The sequence below is a fragment of the Ailuropoda melanoleuca genome, chromosome 2, assembly GCF_002007445.2.
Source record: "Ailuropoda melanoleuca isolate Jingjing chromosome 2, ASM200744v2, whole genome shotgun sequence".
In the NCBI taxonomy this organism is placed as follows: domain Eukaryota; kingdom Metazoa; phylum Chordata; class Mammalia; order Carnivora; family Ursidae; genus Ailuropoda; species Ailuropoda melanoleuca.
This window is the reverse complement of record NC_048219.1, coordinates 160,969,589-160,985,497: the sequence shown is the minus strand read 5'-3', so window position 1 is coordinate 160,985,497 and position 15,909 is coordinate 160,969,589. Positions and strand designations below refer to the sequence as shown.

The following is a 15,909-nucleotide window of genomic DNA, read 5'->3' as shown; positions in this document are numbered from 1 at the left end:
TGGTAAGTTTTTGCCATTAAACAGCTCACGCTTTTGATATCGGGATATGTTTTAGGTACACATCAAAAGAAAATGTTAAAAATAAAGAAGTACTTTCATTAGCAAATTCTTAGGTACTAAAAGAAAGCAAGCACCTATGTTTAAAACTAAGTCAAGCCTTATCCTATGCTTCTAAGACCTGCTGTTTGAGGAGCTTTCGCATTGATTCGGCCCAGAGAGAGCAGGTTACTCCCAGATAGGTGGCGAGGGCATGTCTGCATGTGATAGGCTGGCCAGAAGCCCTTTCGCAAAATTGTACACCCTTTCTTCTAGATCCAAAGGTCTCTCCAGTGGAAGCACACACATTGGAAGTCTAGGCATTTATGAAACACAATCCAAACCAAAAGCCTAATCTCCTCAAATGCCAAAAGAATACATCATCATTTTTGTTTTAACTGCTTTCTGGGAAGTAATTGTAAACTTACAGAAAAGTGGCAAGTATAAAGCTAGTGTGAAGAACAGCCCTATGCCCTTGACCCATAGTCACCTCCTGTTGGTGCACAGCTTTCGTGGGTGCGTTAGAGATGTCACAACCTTTTACCCCTAAGTAAATACTTTGAGGAGTATTTCTTAAGAATAGAGATATTATCTTACCCTGGTATCATTATTAGTTTAGTGGATTTGGCAAGGCTACACTGTTTTATCTAATTTACTGTGTTCCACATTTGACTGTTGATTCGATCTTGTCCTTTAGGGCAACTTCCCTGCTCACTACACGTTGGTCTGGGGTTAGAATGGCATTTAGTTGCCATGTGTCTACCTCCTTGAATCTGGAACATTGCCTCAGCCTTTCTTTGGCTTTGAGGACGTTGACCTTTCTGAAGAATTCATCTCCTCTTGTTGTTCTCATAGAACGTTTCTCATTTGGGGCTTATCTGATATTTCCTCATGATTAGATTCAAGTTATGCATCTTTAGCCAAAATTTGACATTAGTGAAATTGTGTCCTCCGACTATCAAATTGGGAGGTACACGATATCCATTTATCCCTCGCCATTGGTATGAATTTTGATCACCCAGGGAAAGCGGTGTCTGATTTCTTCAGTGTGTAGTGACTGTCTTGCCCCTTGCAACGAATCGTCAGTCTCTGGGGAGACATTTTCAGGCCATTCCAATATTCTGTTCTGCATCAAAATTCACCCCTGGCCCAGCTTTAGTGGTCACTGATGTATCTTGCCTGATGCAACTATTTCCTATGATAATCCCAACTCTAGCACTCCCTCCATATGTGACACCTGCCGCTGTGCTTTCCGCACCAGCCCTCCCATCTCCCCCTTTATTTATGTGTTGTTGGTGTGGACTCACGAATTCCTTAGGGTTTTTTTTTTCCCCTAGTGCTGTATAGTTCATTACCATCCTTAAGTCTTTTGCTCAAATTGTCCTAGATTTGGTCAGCAGAGCACCCTCAAGCTGGCCCCCCTGTACTAGGTCCCATCATTTCTTGTTGTTGTTCTGTTGTTGTTGTTGTTACTTAGCCTCCTCACTTTTTTGGCATAAGATATTGCAGGCTTATCTGTCATCCAACCCTAGAACCAGTCATTCATCTGTGGAATCCTGGTTCTAGAGACCTAGATCTTGTTACTAGATGAGCTCAGTGCTACTGACTTGTTTTTGGTTCTTGGTCCTTTCAGGGGAGGAAACTTGGAAATATGTACATGTACCGTCACATACATACACGTACATACAAATATATATGCACACCCGTCTGTGCGCGCAGATAAGTACATGCACACATACATACTCATTCTCGTATTTCCGAGGTGATGAGTTTGTAACGGTATATCCAGCTTCCGTCCATCCACCCAGGGTTCTTTCTTACTTTCCCTCATTCCGTATGTGCAGGTCACTTCTACATTGTGCCCCTGGCTCCCACATCATCAGCACATGTACCAATTTGCACGGTTCTGTAATGTATCTAAAATAGTTCTAGGGGCGCCTGGGTGGCTCAGACAGTTAAGTGTCCTACTCTTGATTTCAGCTCAGGTCTCCATCTCAAGGTTCTGAGTTCATGCTCCACACTGGGTGTGGAGCCTACTTTAAAATAAAATGAAATGAAATAAAATAAAATAGTTCCCAACCACACAGCACATGTCACTTGGCTTTTTCCCACCTCTTTGGTTAAATTGATGCTACTTGGCCTTTGTCTCCACTCCCCCTTTTAGTTTATTCCACAGGGGACACTTCCACCTGCCCTTTGATAAAACTTTGGGCAGTGTCATGGCTTTTCTGGTTATTGTGAGATCATGAAATGACCTATGGTCATTTTAACTTGCAAAGCCAGCCTTGATTCAGCAATCAGGAAGCACAGTGCAATATGTTAATCAGTGCTTAGCTTATAATTAAATGTATAATTAAATTAAAATGTAGGCTTCGACTCAGAAACTTACCAAGGACCTGTGGTCAGTGGGCTTCATGCTGTTGGGGGAATAGCATAGAGCTGGAATCCCTCTTTCTGGGCCCCACTGGCATACGATGGCTGCTGAGCCTGACCACTCAACTTGGAGTGTGTGCAGCCGCAAAGCAGGTGAAGCGGAAGTTCTGGTCCTGGGCTGCTATCGCTTGGAGCTGCCTGGACTTGGCAAGGGTTTAAAGCTGAATTGTTCTCTGGTGAGTCTTTTCATGGGTTCTCCTTGTGCTCCCCTTCCGGGCCCCTCTGACTGAGACTCCAGCACCCTTGGCATGTTTCTCCTTCAGCTGATGCCTCCTGACCCCCCTTAGCTGTTGGTTCTTATCATTCACTGCATACAGGCTCTTACTGTTGGGATATCCTCACCCCGTGATACAAGTCCTCTTGACCAAGAAATGTTTCAAATGACCCCTAGCTGACTTTCTTTTTTCTCTTTCTTTTCTTTTCTCTTTCTTTTTAAAGAGAGAGAGAGGAAAGGGAGAGAGGGAGAGAGAGAGAAAATCTTAAGCAGGCTCCACGTCCATCATGGAGCCCGACTAAGGGCCCAATCTCACAACCCTGAGATCAGAACCAGAATGGAAATCAAGAGTCACATACTTAACCAAATGAGCCACCCAGGCACACCCCCTGGCTGACATTCTTAATCCAGATCCCCATCTGCTCCTTGGGATCCACACTGGCTTGGCTCACTGCTGGAAGCAGGGCTTTGATTTCCACCTCCCAGTCCACTACCCTGCAGCCTTACACTGCTCTAGTTTTCAGGCGTAAGTTTTGCACTCTTCCACTCTACCCGAACTGCAGGAAACATCCATCAACTTTCTGAGCGACCCCATTGATTCCTTCTCACTAGCTTGGACTAAGAAGATACACCCTGTGCTCCTTTCTCCTTTGGGGGTGGGGGCAAGAGGGCTCCCAGCACAGCCGCTGCTCTTTCCAAGGAAATCTTCACAAACCCTCTCTCCAGCTCTATTTTGACCATTTTATAGCATTCTTGTTGAGGGTGCATCATACTTTCTGATTTCTGATTCAAGGCTGGCTTTGCCATTCAAAGTAACTATAAGACTTCATACTCCTCAGAGGAACTGGAAAAGCCATGAGGCTGTCCAGAGTTTCAATCCGAAAGTCCGTCTTGCAGAGCTGTTCAATTGGTTTGAACCATCTGCTTTGAAATTTCTCCATGATGGTCTGGGACCACACATTGGAATTCGTTCTTTTTGCCTCATTATGCTTCAGTGGGAGCCTCCAAAATCCTATAAGGTAACACTAAACAGACAAGCTTACTGTGCTCCCTAAAAACCTGGTGTCCATAGCTACGTGTGCTAACTGAACATTTGGATACAAATGGGCATTTTTTTTTTTTTTGCCTAAATAGCTTGTAGAAATAGTGAATTCTGTGTTAGTGTACTTTGGGAGGGATATATTTATAAACAAAAATGGTATTTTTTAAAAATCATTTTAAAAAATGGTAAGTGTAATGGAAATGACGTGGTGCCATTTCCTCCCATTACAGGAGGATTTCAAGAAATTACTCTATGGCCTCTGCTTCTTCCATGCTTTGGTACAAGAGAGACGGAAGTTTGGACCTCTCGGGTGGAATATTCCTTATGAGTTCAACGAGACTGACCTAAGAATCAGTGTACAGCAACTCCACATGTTCCTGAACCAGTACGAGGTATCATAAAACTCACAGCAAGGACGTCACGCACTTTGATCTTGATCACATTGTGTTTGTATAGTAAGCGGGGACTTCAGATTAATTTCTGCTCTTATAAAATGAATAGCAGAATAATTCCCAGTAGCTTATTAAGTAATAACTTTGTTATAACGGTATCATGGCTGCTATCATAGGTAATTAGGACATTGGTTTGTCTATTAGGAACCTGTATTTTATCATTTATTTTTTAATGTAAACACCTGTGGGAATCTGAGAAGTGATCATATTGGACTTATTTTGAAAGGGATTTGAGAAGACCATAATCAACCAGGCTCCGAAATGAAAAATACAGACTGATTTCCTTCTGTTCTGGAGCATTACTTTATTTTTAGGGATATGTCATTGTACTATTATTCCAGAATTTGGATTTGGGCCATTCATCCAGAGAAAACAAACTCTTTAGGCCATTGATGTTCACTTGAGGTATGGATTCTGGGAAGAAGCCAGACAGGCTAATGTCACATCAACCACATTTAAGCACCTACTGTTCGCTCTCTCTCTCTCTCTCTCTCTCACACACACCATTTTCTCTTTTTGCCACTTGTCTATCAGTTGGATTTTTAACATGTTTGCAACCCGAAGTGTCCTGCAAGGATATGGAATTTTTAAAAGTGAAACCCTCCTAATTTTGTTAGAATTTTGTCCAGAAAGTTCACCCGTATGTAGAATTTAAGAAACAAAACAGGCAAGCATAGGGGAAGGGGGGAGAAAGAGAGGAAGGCAAATCATAAGATACTTTTAACTATAGAGAAGAAACTGAGGGTTGAGGGAGGGGATGGGCTAAATGGGTGATGGGGTTTAAGGAGGGCACTTGTAATGAGCACTGGGTATGATATGTAAGTGATGAATCACTAAATTCTACTCCTGAAACCAATATTACACTATATGTGAAGTAACAGGAATTTGAATAAAAACTTGTACTGTATGGTGATTAACACAATATAATAAAATAAAATTTAAAAAAAAACTTGAAACAAAAAAGAATGTAGAAAAAAAAAGAATTTTGTTCAAAATTCGTTGGAAATTTTTAAATCAAACTTGAAGTATCGAAAAAACTTTGATTTTTTGAAACCTGTAGTGAATTGGGATTATTTTTTTAAAAAGACCAATAAACAGGAAGGCATTGAATTCTATCTCTATAAAAGCAAAGAAAAAACAAATATCAAGAGTTCAAATGACTTATCTAAACTCAGGTGAAGAATCCTTGATCTGTGTTTCATTGGACAAATTCTTTTTCTGTACTCAAATGAGTTTAGAGGCCTTTTGCTTTCGGCATTTAAATTTGGTAAAGCATTCAAAAGAAGTATAAATTTGCTTGATTTCTTTCTTGCAGGAATATTTATATTAAAAAGATACTAAGAACGGAGGCAAAAATGTAGTGCTGCAGTGCCTGCTGAAGTCTTTGAGCTAAAATAATTACACTTTGCAGTACAAAAACTACAAAGGAGGGGGGCTCTAGTTCATTTAGCAATTTGTTCAAGCACCTGTGGAGTATATTCTTATTTAAAATATTATAGTCTATAGTGAAGAGTCAGTTAAAAGTGCCAGCAATTAAAAATGTAGCACTCGTAAAATGAAGCTTTGTAGAATATTATAGACACTAATATTTAAAAAGTAAAAACATTGAGACCACATTGAAAACTACATTCTTCTGGAAGATATCAGAGATGTTATCTGAAACAGATACGTTTAAGAAGTTAAAGTATGTGAATATATAACAAGAAAAGTATATTCTGCTATACTCTCAGGATAATCATTATACAAATTTTGCTTTAATTTCTTAATTATTTTAAGAAATAGTCATATTTTGAAAATAATGTTTGAGTAGAACTAATTATAGGGCTACCAATATATTAAAATAGATTTGTCCATATACCATTTTAAGTTATATAATACTAATTCTCTAATGCCCGTGTTCACTCCCCAAGTGCTGCAGTTTGGACAGTGGTCTATTTGGTCACCGTAACTGTTTAGAGATACAGACATAAACAAGGAGGCCAGCAGCTCTGCTGGACGTGAGTATGTCCTACAGTTCAGGAGGTACTTGGGATGAACGGATGGAGGTTTTCACTGCGAAGAAACAACAATAAAAGATTATAAAGCAGGGCAAAGAGGTGAAAAGATTTGGTTAGTGATAAGTGATCTGGGCCATCCTTATATGACATGCTGACTGATTTGGGGGTTATTCTATTGTTATTGGTGTGCTTTTAGGAGAATATTTGCATTTTAGAAAGATCACTTGCCTGGGGCTACCAGAAACTGGGAAAGGCAAGGAAGGATCCTCTTAGAAGCTTTGCAGGAGCATGATCTTGACAACACCTTGATTTCAAACTTCTAGCCTCCAGAACTGTCAGACAATAAATTTCTCTTGTTTTAAGCCAACTATTGGCAGCTCTAGGAAGCTAATACAGGAGGCCATCATGATAACCCAGGCAAGAAATGATAAGAGTTTAAACTAAAGCATTTGGGGGATGCCTGGGGTGGCTCAGTTGGTTAAGCATCTGCCTTTGGCTCAGGTCATGATTCCAGGGTCCTGTGATCGAGCCCCACATCAGGCTCCCCGCTCAGCAGGGAGACTTCTTCTCTCTCTCCTGCTCCCCCTGCTTGCACTTGCTCTCTCTCTCTCTCTTTATCAAATAAGTAAAAAAATATTTTAAAAAATAAAAATAAATAAATTAAAGCATTTGACCTAGGATGGGGAACATAGAAATATATATGTAGGGGAAAGGATCGGAATGACTTAGATATTAAATGGTAAAGGGAGAAGAGAAGTCTTGGTTGATGTTAGTTTTCTGGTCTGGACTGGAAGTGGTACCATTCATTAACCAGTACCAGGAGTTAATAGGGATACAGCTGGGGAGTTAGTGGAATGGGGCTGGGTGAGGGGACAATTGCTTCATTCTCCTACCTTTATACATCTGGGAAGATATCTACTAGGCTCTTGGCATATAGATATAAAGCCCAAGAGAAGAAAGGAAACACAAAACAGAGATTTGTAAATTGTTAGTTTTAAGAGAGACCTGAGAACATCTGTGATTTAAAAGGAAGGCCTGGTAGCCTAAGAAAAGAACTAAGGACTAACTGTTGGTGAGCACCCAATGTCAATCAATGGTTGGAGAGAAAACCGGTCAAGGAGTAGGGGGAAATTTGGCAAAACAACAGAATGAGGAATGATTATCCTAGAGATTACTGTTGCCATTCGCCATTTTCAAGTCTCTGCCTGCATCAAAGTAATAGAACCACTTCCCACCCAACCTCAAGATAGAAATCTGGGAGTCACTGACACTCAGTTATTCGTTATTCCTCCCCAGCCATGCCCTACCGCCCTCCACTCCCCACGTCCCTGCTCTCGCCCATGCCCCTCTCATCCTCGGTTTTGCTTTCCTCAATTTCAGTCACCTGTGGTCAGGTATTGTCTGGAAGCAGATGCTCCTGCTTCTGACATATTGTCAGAAGGTCAGTAGTGGTCTAATGCTACGTCACAATGCCTATGTCACTCCTCCCACTTCATCTCATCAGAGGCATTTTATCCTCTCGCATCATCACAAGAGGAAGAAGGGTGAATACAGTGCAGTAAGATATTTCAAGGGAGACCATCCCCACTTGAATTTTATTACAGTGGATGGTTGTAGTTTTTTAATATTAGATAGTATATGTTATTGTTAACCTCTTACTGCGCCTAACTTGTAAACTCTGTCATAGGCGTGTACACATAGGAAACCCGGCTCTCCATGGTGTCAGGCATCCACTGGGGGACTTGGAGCGCATCTCCCGAGGACAAGTGGGTACTGCTGCACTGCTCTCCCACAGTCTCCTTGCTTTTCTCTCGGTGTCATGTGCTGGTCACATCTCTGAGCCTTGCCATATATTTTCCTTCTGTTAGAGTGCCCGTTCCTGTGCTCCGTCTTTATCTGCCTTGGGGAGTAGTTCTTGAATAACCATCTCAGATTCAAGAAAAAGTGTGCCTCCTCTTGGCATGTTTCTACATGCAACTTGGGATGAGAGTCATTTTGTCCAGCATTGTGTTGAGAATCCTTATCATTGTAGGTGAACACGGATGAAAGCAGGAGACGATTCCAGATTTTTTTGGTCTTGTATGATCTACTTGCTCATCATCTCTGTTACCCTTCCCCTAACATACTCTAGCTCAATAGCCAGAAACATGCATGCCCAGGCTTCCCCTGGCTCTGGGAGCCTTGACAGAGCTCCCAATACATGTCCGACAATGTTATTATTTAACTGTCTTTTTTTTTTTCCTAAATGATAACGCTCAGTTTTGTTGAGAGCAGTGAGAAATAGAATTCTCTGTATTGCTGGTGGATGTGTAAGTATTTATGCTGATGATAAAACAAATTGCAGTATGAACAGTCAATACTTTTGCACTCAACATTTAAAAATTCTTCATACCAGAGAATATAATAAAAAAGCAAACTAAAAGGAAAAAATATTTCCACAAATTTGATTAAAAAGTATAATTTACAAAGCAGCTTATACAAATAAAGCTATTAAAACTTTAATTGAAAAAATGGGTAGAATGCTAGTTCACAGAGGAAATGTGACTAAACGTGAAAAAAATTATGAAATTCACTGATATTCTAGGAATGCAAATTAACACAATATTATCTTTGATCAAACAAATTAGCAAAAATTTTAAAACTGATTACTACAGCCTTTCAGAAAAGCAATTTGGTGGGCTGCCTGGGTGGCTCAGTCAAGTTTCCAACTGATCTCAGCCCAGGTCTTGATCTCAGAGTGTGAGTTCAAGCCCCACGTTAAGCTCCATGCTGGGCATGGAGCTTACTTAAAAAGAGAAAAAAAAAAAAAGAATGAAAGAAAAGTAGCTTGGTGACATTAATCAATTGCTTTTTATAAACTCTACCTTTGACGTAGTAGTTTCCTTTTCAGAAATCTAAAGAATCATTAGAAATTTTAAGAAATGTATGTTTAATGAAACATAATTAAACACAGCAGAAAATTAGGAGTGGCTGAAGTGTTCAATATTTTTTTTTTTAAGATTTTATTTATTTATGCGACAGAGATAGAGACAGCCAGCGAGAGAGGGAACACAAGCAGGGGGAGTGGGAGAGGAAGAAGCAGGCTCCTACCAGAGGAGCCTGATGTGGCTCGATCCCGTAACGCCGGGATCACGCCCTGAGCCGAAGGCAGACGCTTAACCGCTGTGCCACCCAGGCGCCCCTGAAGTGTTCAATATTAGAAGGTAGTTATTAAAATATTTTTTCTTTTATTTCAAGTTTTTTAATTCTAGTTAGCATATAGTGTAATATTGGTTTCAGGAATAGAATTTAGTGATTCATCACTTACATGTAAAACCCAGTGCTCGTCACAAGTGCCCTCATTAATACCCATCACCCATCTAGCCCAACCCCCACCCACTGCCCTACAGCAACCCTGTTTGTTCTCTATCATTAAGAGTCTCTTATGGTTTACTTCCCTCTCTGTTTTTTCCCCTTCTCCCATGTTAATCTGTTTCGTTTCTTAAATTATTAAAATATTTTAAGAGAGTATTTCATAAAATGGTAAAATGTATCTCATAATATAAGATTTGTTGAAAAATTTTATGCAAAATTGTTTCTACAGTGATTCCAATGGTCAGAATACAGAGGGATATAAGAAATGATGCAGGAAACTGACACTGATTATCTCTGAATTCTATTGGATTTGTTTTGAATGGCAGAGATACCATGTTTTCAAGGATGGGATTCGGGTCTCATTCTGTGCCTGGCACACAGTAGGTGGTCCGTTAGTGTTGGCTGAATACTGAGTGAGTGCCAAGTTAGGAGACGAATTCTCTTCTCTGCATTGACTGAATGGAAATGACAAACCACCCAAGGAGAAGACGACTCTGGGGGAAATTGCAACAATTAGCCCAGAAGTATATAAAGGGAAGTTGTGTCGAAGGCTGATTTTAATTTTTGTAAGCAGTTTAATAGGCGCAAGCAGGAAACACAGCTCTGCATAATGCGCTGCTGATAACTCTTAGCTGGTGGAGTGACTTGACTCTGGGTTCTAGGAACTGCCTTACGAAGCGCTGCGGTACATGACGGGCGAATGCAATTACGGAGGCAGGGTGACCGACGACTGGGACCGGCGCGCGCTGCGCAGCATCCTGAACAAGTTCTTCAACGCAGAATTAGTCCAAAACCCAAGCTATAAATTTGACTCGAGTGGCATCTATTTTGTTCCTTCTTCTGGTGATGTAAGTATGCCCTTCAAGAAAACGAAAAGCAGTAAAACCTGAAATTCCTCTGATAAAATGGTGAGCTTTTCCCCCCCAGAGGCTTTGATTTTTGATTAACCATTGTGTGTGCTTTTTTCAGCCTTCTAGGAACAGAGCAAACTTCGTGCATAGATGTAGTTAGTGGTTTGCTGTTTGCTGTAGGTGAAGATGATCAGAAACGCAGCTCACCCAGGAAGAGCTTCCTTAGTGACCTGAAATTCTATTGTCATGAATTTATTCCTTTGGTAAAAAGACATTGTCCCCAGTGAAAATGGAAACACACATGAGAAGGGTTACAAAATAATATTAACAATAATAATTAATATCTAGATCATGCTTATTTACAAAGGTAATTATCTCACTAGATCATGAAATTAACATCAGTATTATTATTCCGTCTTTTTACAAATGAGAAAGCAGGTTCACTAAAGTTAAAATGAGTTGCCCAAGGCCACACGGGTAGAAAGGGAAAGAGTTACAGAACCAACTGCTGCAAGAGTCCATTTCCTTCTGCTACTTTTTCCAGGCCTGCCTAGTGGAAGATGTGGTATCTGCCTTCAGATCATCACACGGTAGACTTCCAGGGACTGCCAGGACAACCGAATCGGTTCTCATTTTATTCCTAAAAGCCAAAAGTTAAATATATTGAAAGTTAAACATGTGACCAGATGCAACAGAGGCCCATGCCATAACGGCGTCACCCATTAGGATTCATGCTAGCTGAGAGCAGGTGTCAACAGGGATGAAGAGAAAATTAGTCCCACAGCCTAGGTCACTAAATGAGTGGAGGAGGTCGATATGTGGACCGTGGGTATCAGGATTTCTGTTGATGAATTGTCAAGTGAGAAGAAAGCAAGATGAAGTCAGGTATATGTAACATGACCCATTTCGAGAAACTATCAGTGATCAATCCCCCACCCCCACCCACCATATGTGTATATGAGTGTTGGTATGATTATATGAGCGTGAAGACAGGTTTGTTATTTCGACAGAAGTCCATGCAAATAAAACACAAAATGTGTGTGCATATGCATAAAAAGAAATGTGAATGGTGGTTATCTCGGGATAATAAACATTCGGGTAATGTTTACTTTTCTGAATTACGTGGATTTATCACAAGAGTAAAGAGAAAAATCAGAGTAAAGAGAAAAAAATTATTTTCACTGCAGTAAATGAAGAACTATCATCAGTACATGTGGCGCAGAAAAATTTCTCCAGAAGAAATTTTCTAAATGAGGTGGCTGGGATATTCCTCTCTCCATTTTAAGATCCATTCCAATTGAATGGAACATTTTATTTTTCCTTCCGAAATATTTCCTTTTTTAAAAACAAAAAAACAAAAACCTTTGGCCCAGGTTGAAAGAAAACGAAAGCACTCAGTGTCCAGTTTCACAGGCTCATCCGCTCAAACACCGGAGTATTGAAATTTCTCCTCAGAGAGAAAGTCCTACAGGCTAATTGGTTTCTAACCTCCTGACTCTTTGTTACTCATCTTTGCAGCACAAAAGCTACATCGAATACACAAAGACTCTGCCACTGAACCCTGCACCAGAAATCTTTGGGATGAATGCCAATGCAGATATCACTAAAGATCAGTCAGAAACTCAGCTGCTGTTTGATAACATTCTGCTCACCCAGGTATGCGATCAGTGCGGGAACGGCTTCTGAGGCGGGAACGGATGCTGCCAAGCAGCGCGCGCCATGTGTGAAAGTGGAGAACCATTTTAAGGAAAGACAAAAATTTCTGTGTACCTTAAATACGAATTTAAACATTAAGTACATGAACATATGGTTTTGGTTGGCTTTTTTTTTTTTCCATCAGCCTTTTGATTTGGAAAGAATCTTCGAGTATCATTCAGCTGCTAGGAGTTCCATTTCACCTTTCTTACAGAATCCATGTCTAAGTGCATTATATCTTTTTTTTTTTCCTTCCAAGTTTTTATTTCAATTCAATTTAGGTAACATATAGTGTAGTATTGGTTTCAGGAGTAGAATTTAGTGATTCATCACTTACCTGTAACACCCAGTGCTCATCACAAGTGCCCACCACCCATTTAGCCGATCCTCCCATCCCCCTGCCCTCCACCAACCCGTAGTGGGTTCTCTATAGTTAAGAGTCTCTTACTGTTTTTATCTTATTTTAATTTTTCCTTCCCTTCCCCTAAGTTCATCCATATTGTTTCATAAATTCCACATATGAGTGAAATCATGTGGTATTTGTATTTCTCTGACCAGCTTATTTCACTTAGCATAATACCCTCTAGTTCCATCCATGACATTGCAAATGGCAACATTTCGTTCTTTTTGATGGTTGAGTAATATTCCAGTGTGTGTGTGTGTGTGTGTGTGTGGTGTGTGTGTGTGTGTGTGTGTGTATCTTTATCCATTCATCACTCGATGGATACTTGGGCTCTTTCCATAGTTTGCTGTTGTTGATAACGCTGCTATAAACATCAGGGTGCGTGTGCCCCCTTTGAATCTGTACTTTCCTATACTTCAGGTAGATACCTCTTAGTGCAATTGCTGGGTCACAGGGTAGCTCTATTTTTTAACATTTTGAGGAACCTCCATACTGTTTTCCAGAGTGGCTGCACCAATTTACATTCCTACCAACAGTACACAAGCATTCCCTTTTCTCCATATCCTTGCCAATACATGTTATTTCTTGTCTTTTTGATACTATCCATTCTAACAGGTATCAGGTGATATCTCATTGTGGTTTTGATTTGCATTTCCCTGATGATGAGTGATGTTGAGCATCTTTTCATGTGTCTGTTGGCCATCTGGATGTCTTCTTTGGAAACATGTCTATGCATATCTTTTGACCATTTCTTAACTGGATTATTTGTTTTTTTGTGTATTGAGTTTGGTAAGTTCTTTATAGATTCTGGATCTTATCCTATATCAGATATGTCAAGATTTGCAAATATGTTCTCCTATCCCATAGGCTGCCTTTTAGTTTTGTTTATTGTTTCCTTCACTGTACAGAAGCTTTTTATCTTGATGAAGTCTCAATAGTTCATTTTTGTTTTTGTTTCCCTTGCCTCAGGTGTCATGTCTAGTAAAGTTGCTATGGCCAAGGTCAAACAGGTTGCTGCGTGTTCTCCTCTAGGATTTTGATGGTTTCCTGTCTCACATTTAGGTCTTTCATCCATTTTGAATTTATTTTTGTGTATTGTGTAAGAAAATGGCCCAGTTTCCTTCTTCTGCATGTCGTCGCCCATTTTCCCTGAACACCATTTGTTGAAAATTGTCTTTTTTCCATTGGATATTCTTTCCTGCTTTGTTGAAGATTAGTTGACCATATAGCTGTGGTTCCATTTCTGGGTTCTCTATTCTATTCCATTGACCCATGTGTCTGTTTCTGCGCTGGTACCATAACTGTCTTGATGATTACAGCTTTGTGATACAGCTTGAAGTCTGGAATTGTGATGTCTGCCACTTTGATATTCTTTTCAGCATTGCTTTGACTATTCAGGATCTTTTCTGGTTCCATACACATTTTAGAATTGTTTGTTCTAGCTCTGTGAACAATGCTGGTGGCATTTTGATAGGGATTGCATTGAATGTATAGATTGCTTTGGGTAGTATAGATATTTTAACAATATTTGTTCTTCCAATCCATGAGCATGGAATGTTTTTCCATTTCTTTGTGTCCTCTTCAATTTCTTTCATAAATGTTCTATAGTTTTCAGGGTACAGATAATTTACCTTTTTGGTCAGGTTTATTCCAAGCTATCTTATGGTTTTTGGCGCAATTGTAAATGGGGTCGATTCTTTGATTTCTCTTTCTGCTGCTTCATTATTGGTGTATAGAAATGCAAGGTATTTCTGTACATTGATTTTATGTCTCGCAACTTTATTGAATTCATGTATCAGTTCTAGCAATGTTTGGGTGGAGTCTTTTGGATTTCATGTGCAAATAATGAAAGTTTGGCTTCTTCCTTGTTGATTTTTAAAATTTCTTTTTGTTGCCTGATTTCTGAGGTTAAGACTTCCAGTACTATTTTGAACAACAGTGGTAGAAGTGTATATCCTTGTCATGTTCCCGACCTTAGGGGAAAAGCTCTGGGTTTTTCCCCATTGAGGATGATATTAATTATGGGTCATTTGTATATGGCCTTTATGATATTGGGGTATGTTCCTTCTATCCCTACTTTCTTGAGGGTTTTTTCAAGAAAGGATGCCATATTTTGCCAAATGCTTTTTCTTCATCTATTCAGAGGATTATGTGGTTCTTTTCTTTTATTAATGTGGTGTATCATGTTGATTGATTTGTGAATATTGAACCACCCCTGCAGCCCAGGAATAAACCCTACTCGATTGTGGTGAACAATTCTTTTAGAGTGCTGTTGGATTCAATTTGCTAGTATCTTGTTGAGAATTTTTGCATCCATGTTCATCAGGAATATTGGTCTGTAATTCTCCCTTTAAAAAAAAAGATTTATTTATGTTAGAGAGAGAGGAAACGGGGCAGGAAGGACAGAGGAGAGGCTCTCAAGCAGACTCCATGCTGAGTACAGAGACCGACACACAGCTTGATCTGACAACCCTGAGATCATGACTTGAGCCAAAATCAAGAGTCAGACACTTAACACTGAGCCACCTAGGTGCCCCTGTAATTCTCTTTTTTGGTGGGATCTCTGTCTGGTTTTGGAATCAAGATAATTCTGGCCTCATAGAATGAGTTTGGAGGTTTTCCCTTCCATTTCTATTTTTTCGAACAGTTTGAGAAGAATAGGTGTTAACTCTTCTTTAAATGTTTCGTAGAATTCCCCTGGAAAGCCATTCACCATGGACTCTCATTTTTTGGGAGATACTTGATTACTAATTCAATTTCTTTGCCGGTTGTTGGTCTGTTGAAATTTTCTAGTTCTTCCTGCTTCAGTTTTGGTAGTTTATATTTTTAAAGGAATTTATCCATTTCTTCCAGATTGCCCAATATGTTGGCATGTAATTCCTCATCCTCATGATATTCTTTTATAATTGCTTGTATTTCTGTAGTGTTGGTTGTGATCTCTCCTCTCTCATTTGTGATTATTTAGTGCTTTCTCTTTCTTTTTGATAAGTCTGGCTAGGGGTTTATCAATTTTGTTAATTCTTTCAAAGAACCAGCTCCTAGTTTTATTGATCTGTTCTGCCATTTTTTCTTTTAATTTCCATATCATTTATTTCTGCTCTAATCTTTATTATTTCCATTCTTTTGCTGGTTTTAGGCATTATTTGCTATTCTTTTTCTAGCTCCTTTAGGTGTAAGGGTAAGTTGTGTATTTGAGATTTTTCTTGCTTCTTTAGGTAGGACTGTATTGCTATATTCGTCCCTCTTAGGAATGCCTTTGCTGCATCCCAGGTGTTTTGGACTATCGTGTGTTTGCTTTCATTTGCTTCCATGTATTTTTTTATTACTACTTTAATTTCCTGGTTAACCCATCCATTCTTTAGTAGGATGTTCTTTAACCTCCATGTATTTGTGGAAAAAACTCTAAATTTTTTTCTTGTGGTCGGCTTTATA

General features: G+C 39.6%; 1 protein-coding gene across 1 annotated transcript in view; it reads left to right on the top strand.

Moving 5' to 3' along the window:
- DNAH7 (dynein axonemal heavy chain 7) overlaps positions 1-15,909 on the top strand; it is a 269,045-nt gene that overhangs the window by 233,675 nt on the left and 19,461 nt on the right. Inside the window, exons 60-62 of the mRNA XM_034642450.1 lie at positions 3,956-4,117; positions 10,191-10,376; positions 11,898-12,035. Of these exons, the coding sequence (XP_034498341.1) occupies positions 3,956-4,117; positions 10,191-10,376; positions 11,898-12,035 (486 nt within the window). The remainder of the gene's footprint in view (positions 1-3,955; positions 4,118-10,190; positions 10,377-11,897; positions 12,036-15,909) is intronic.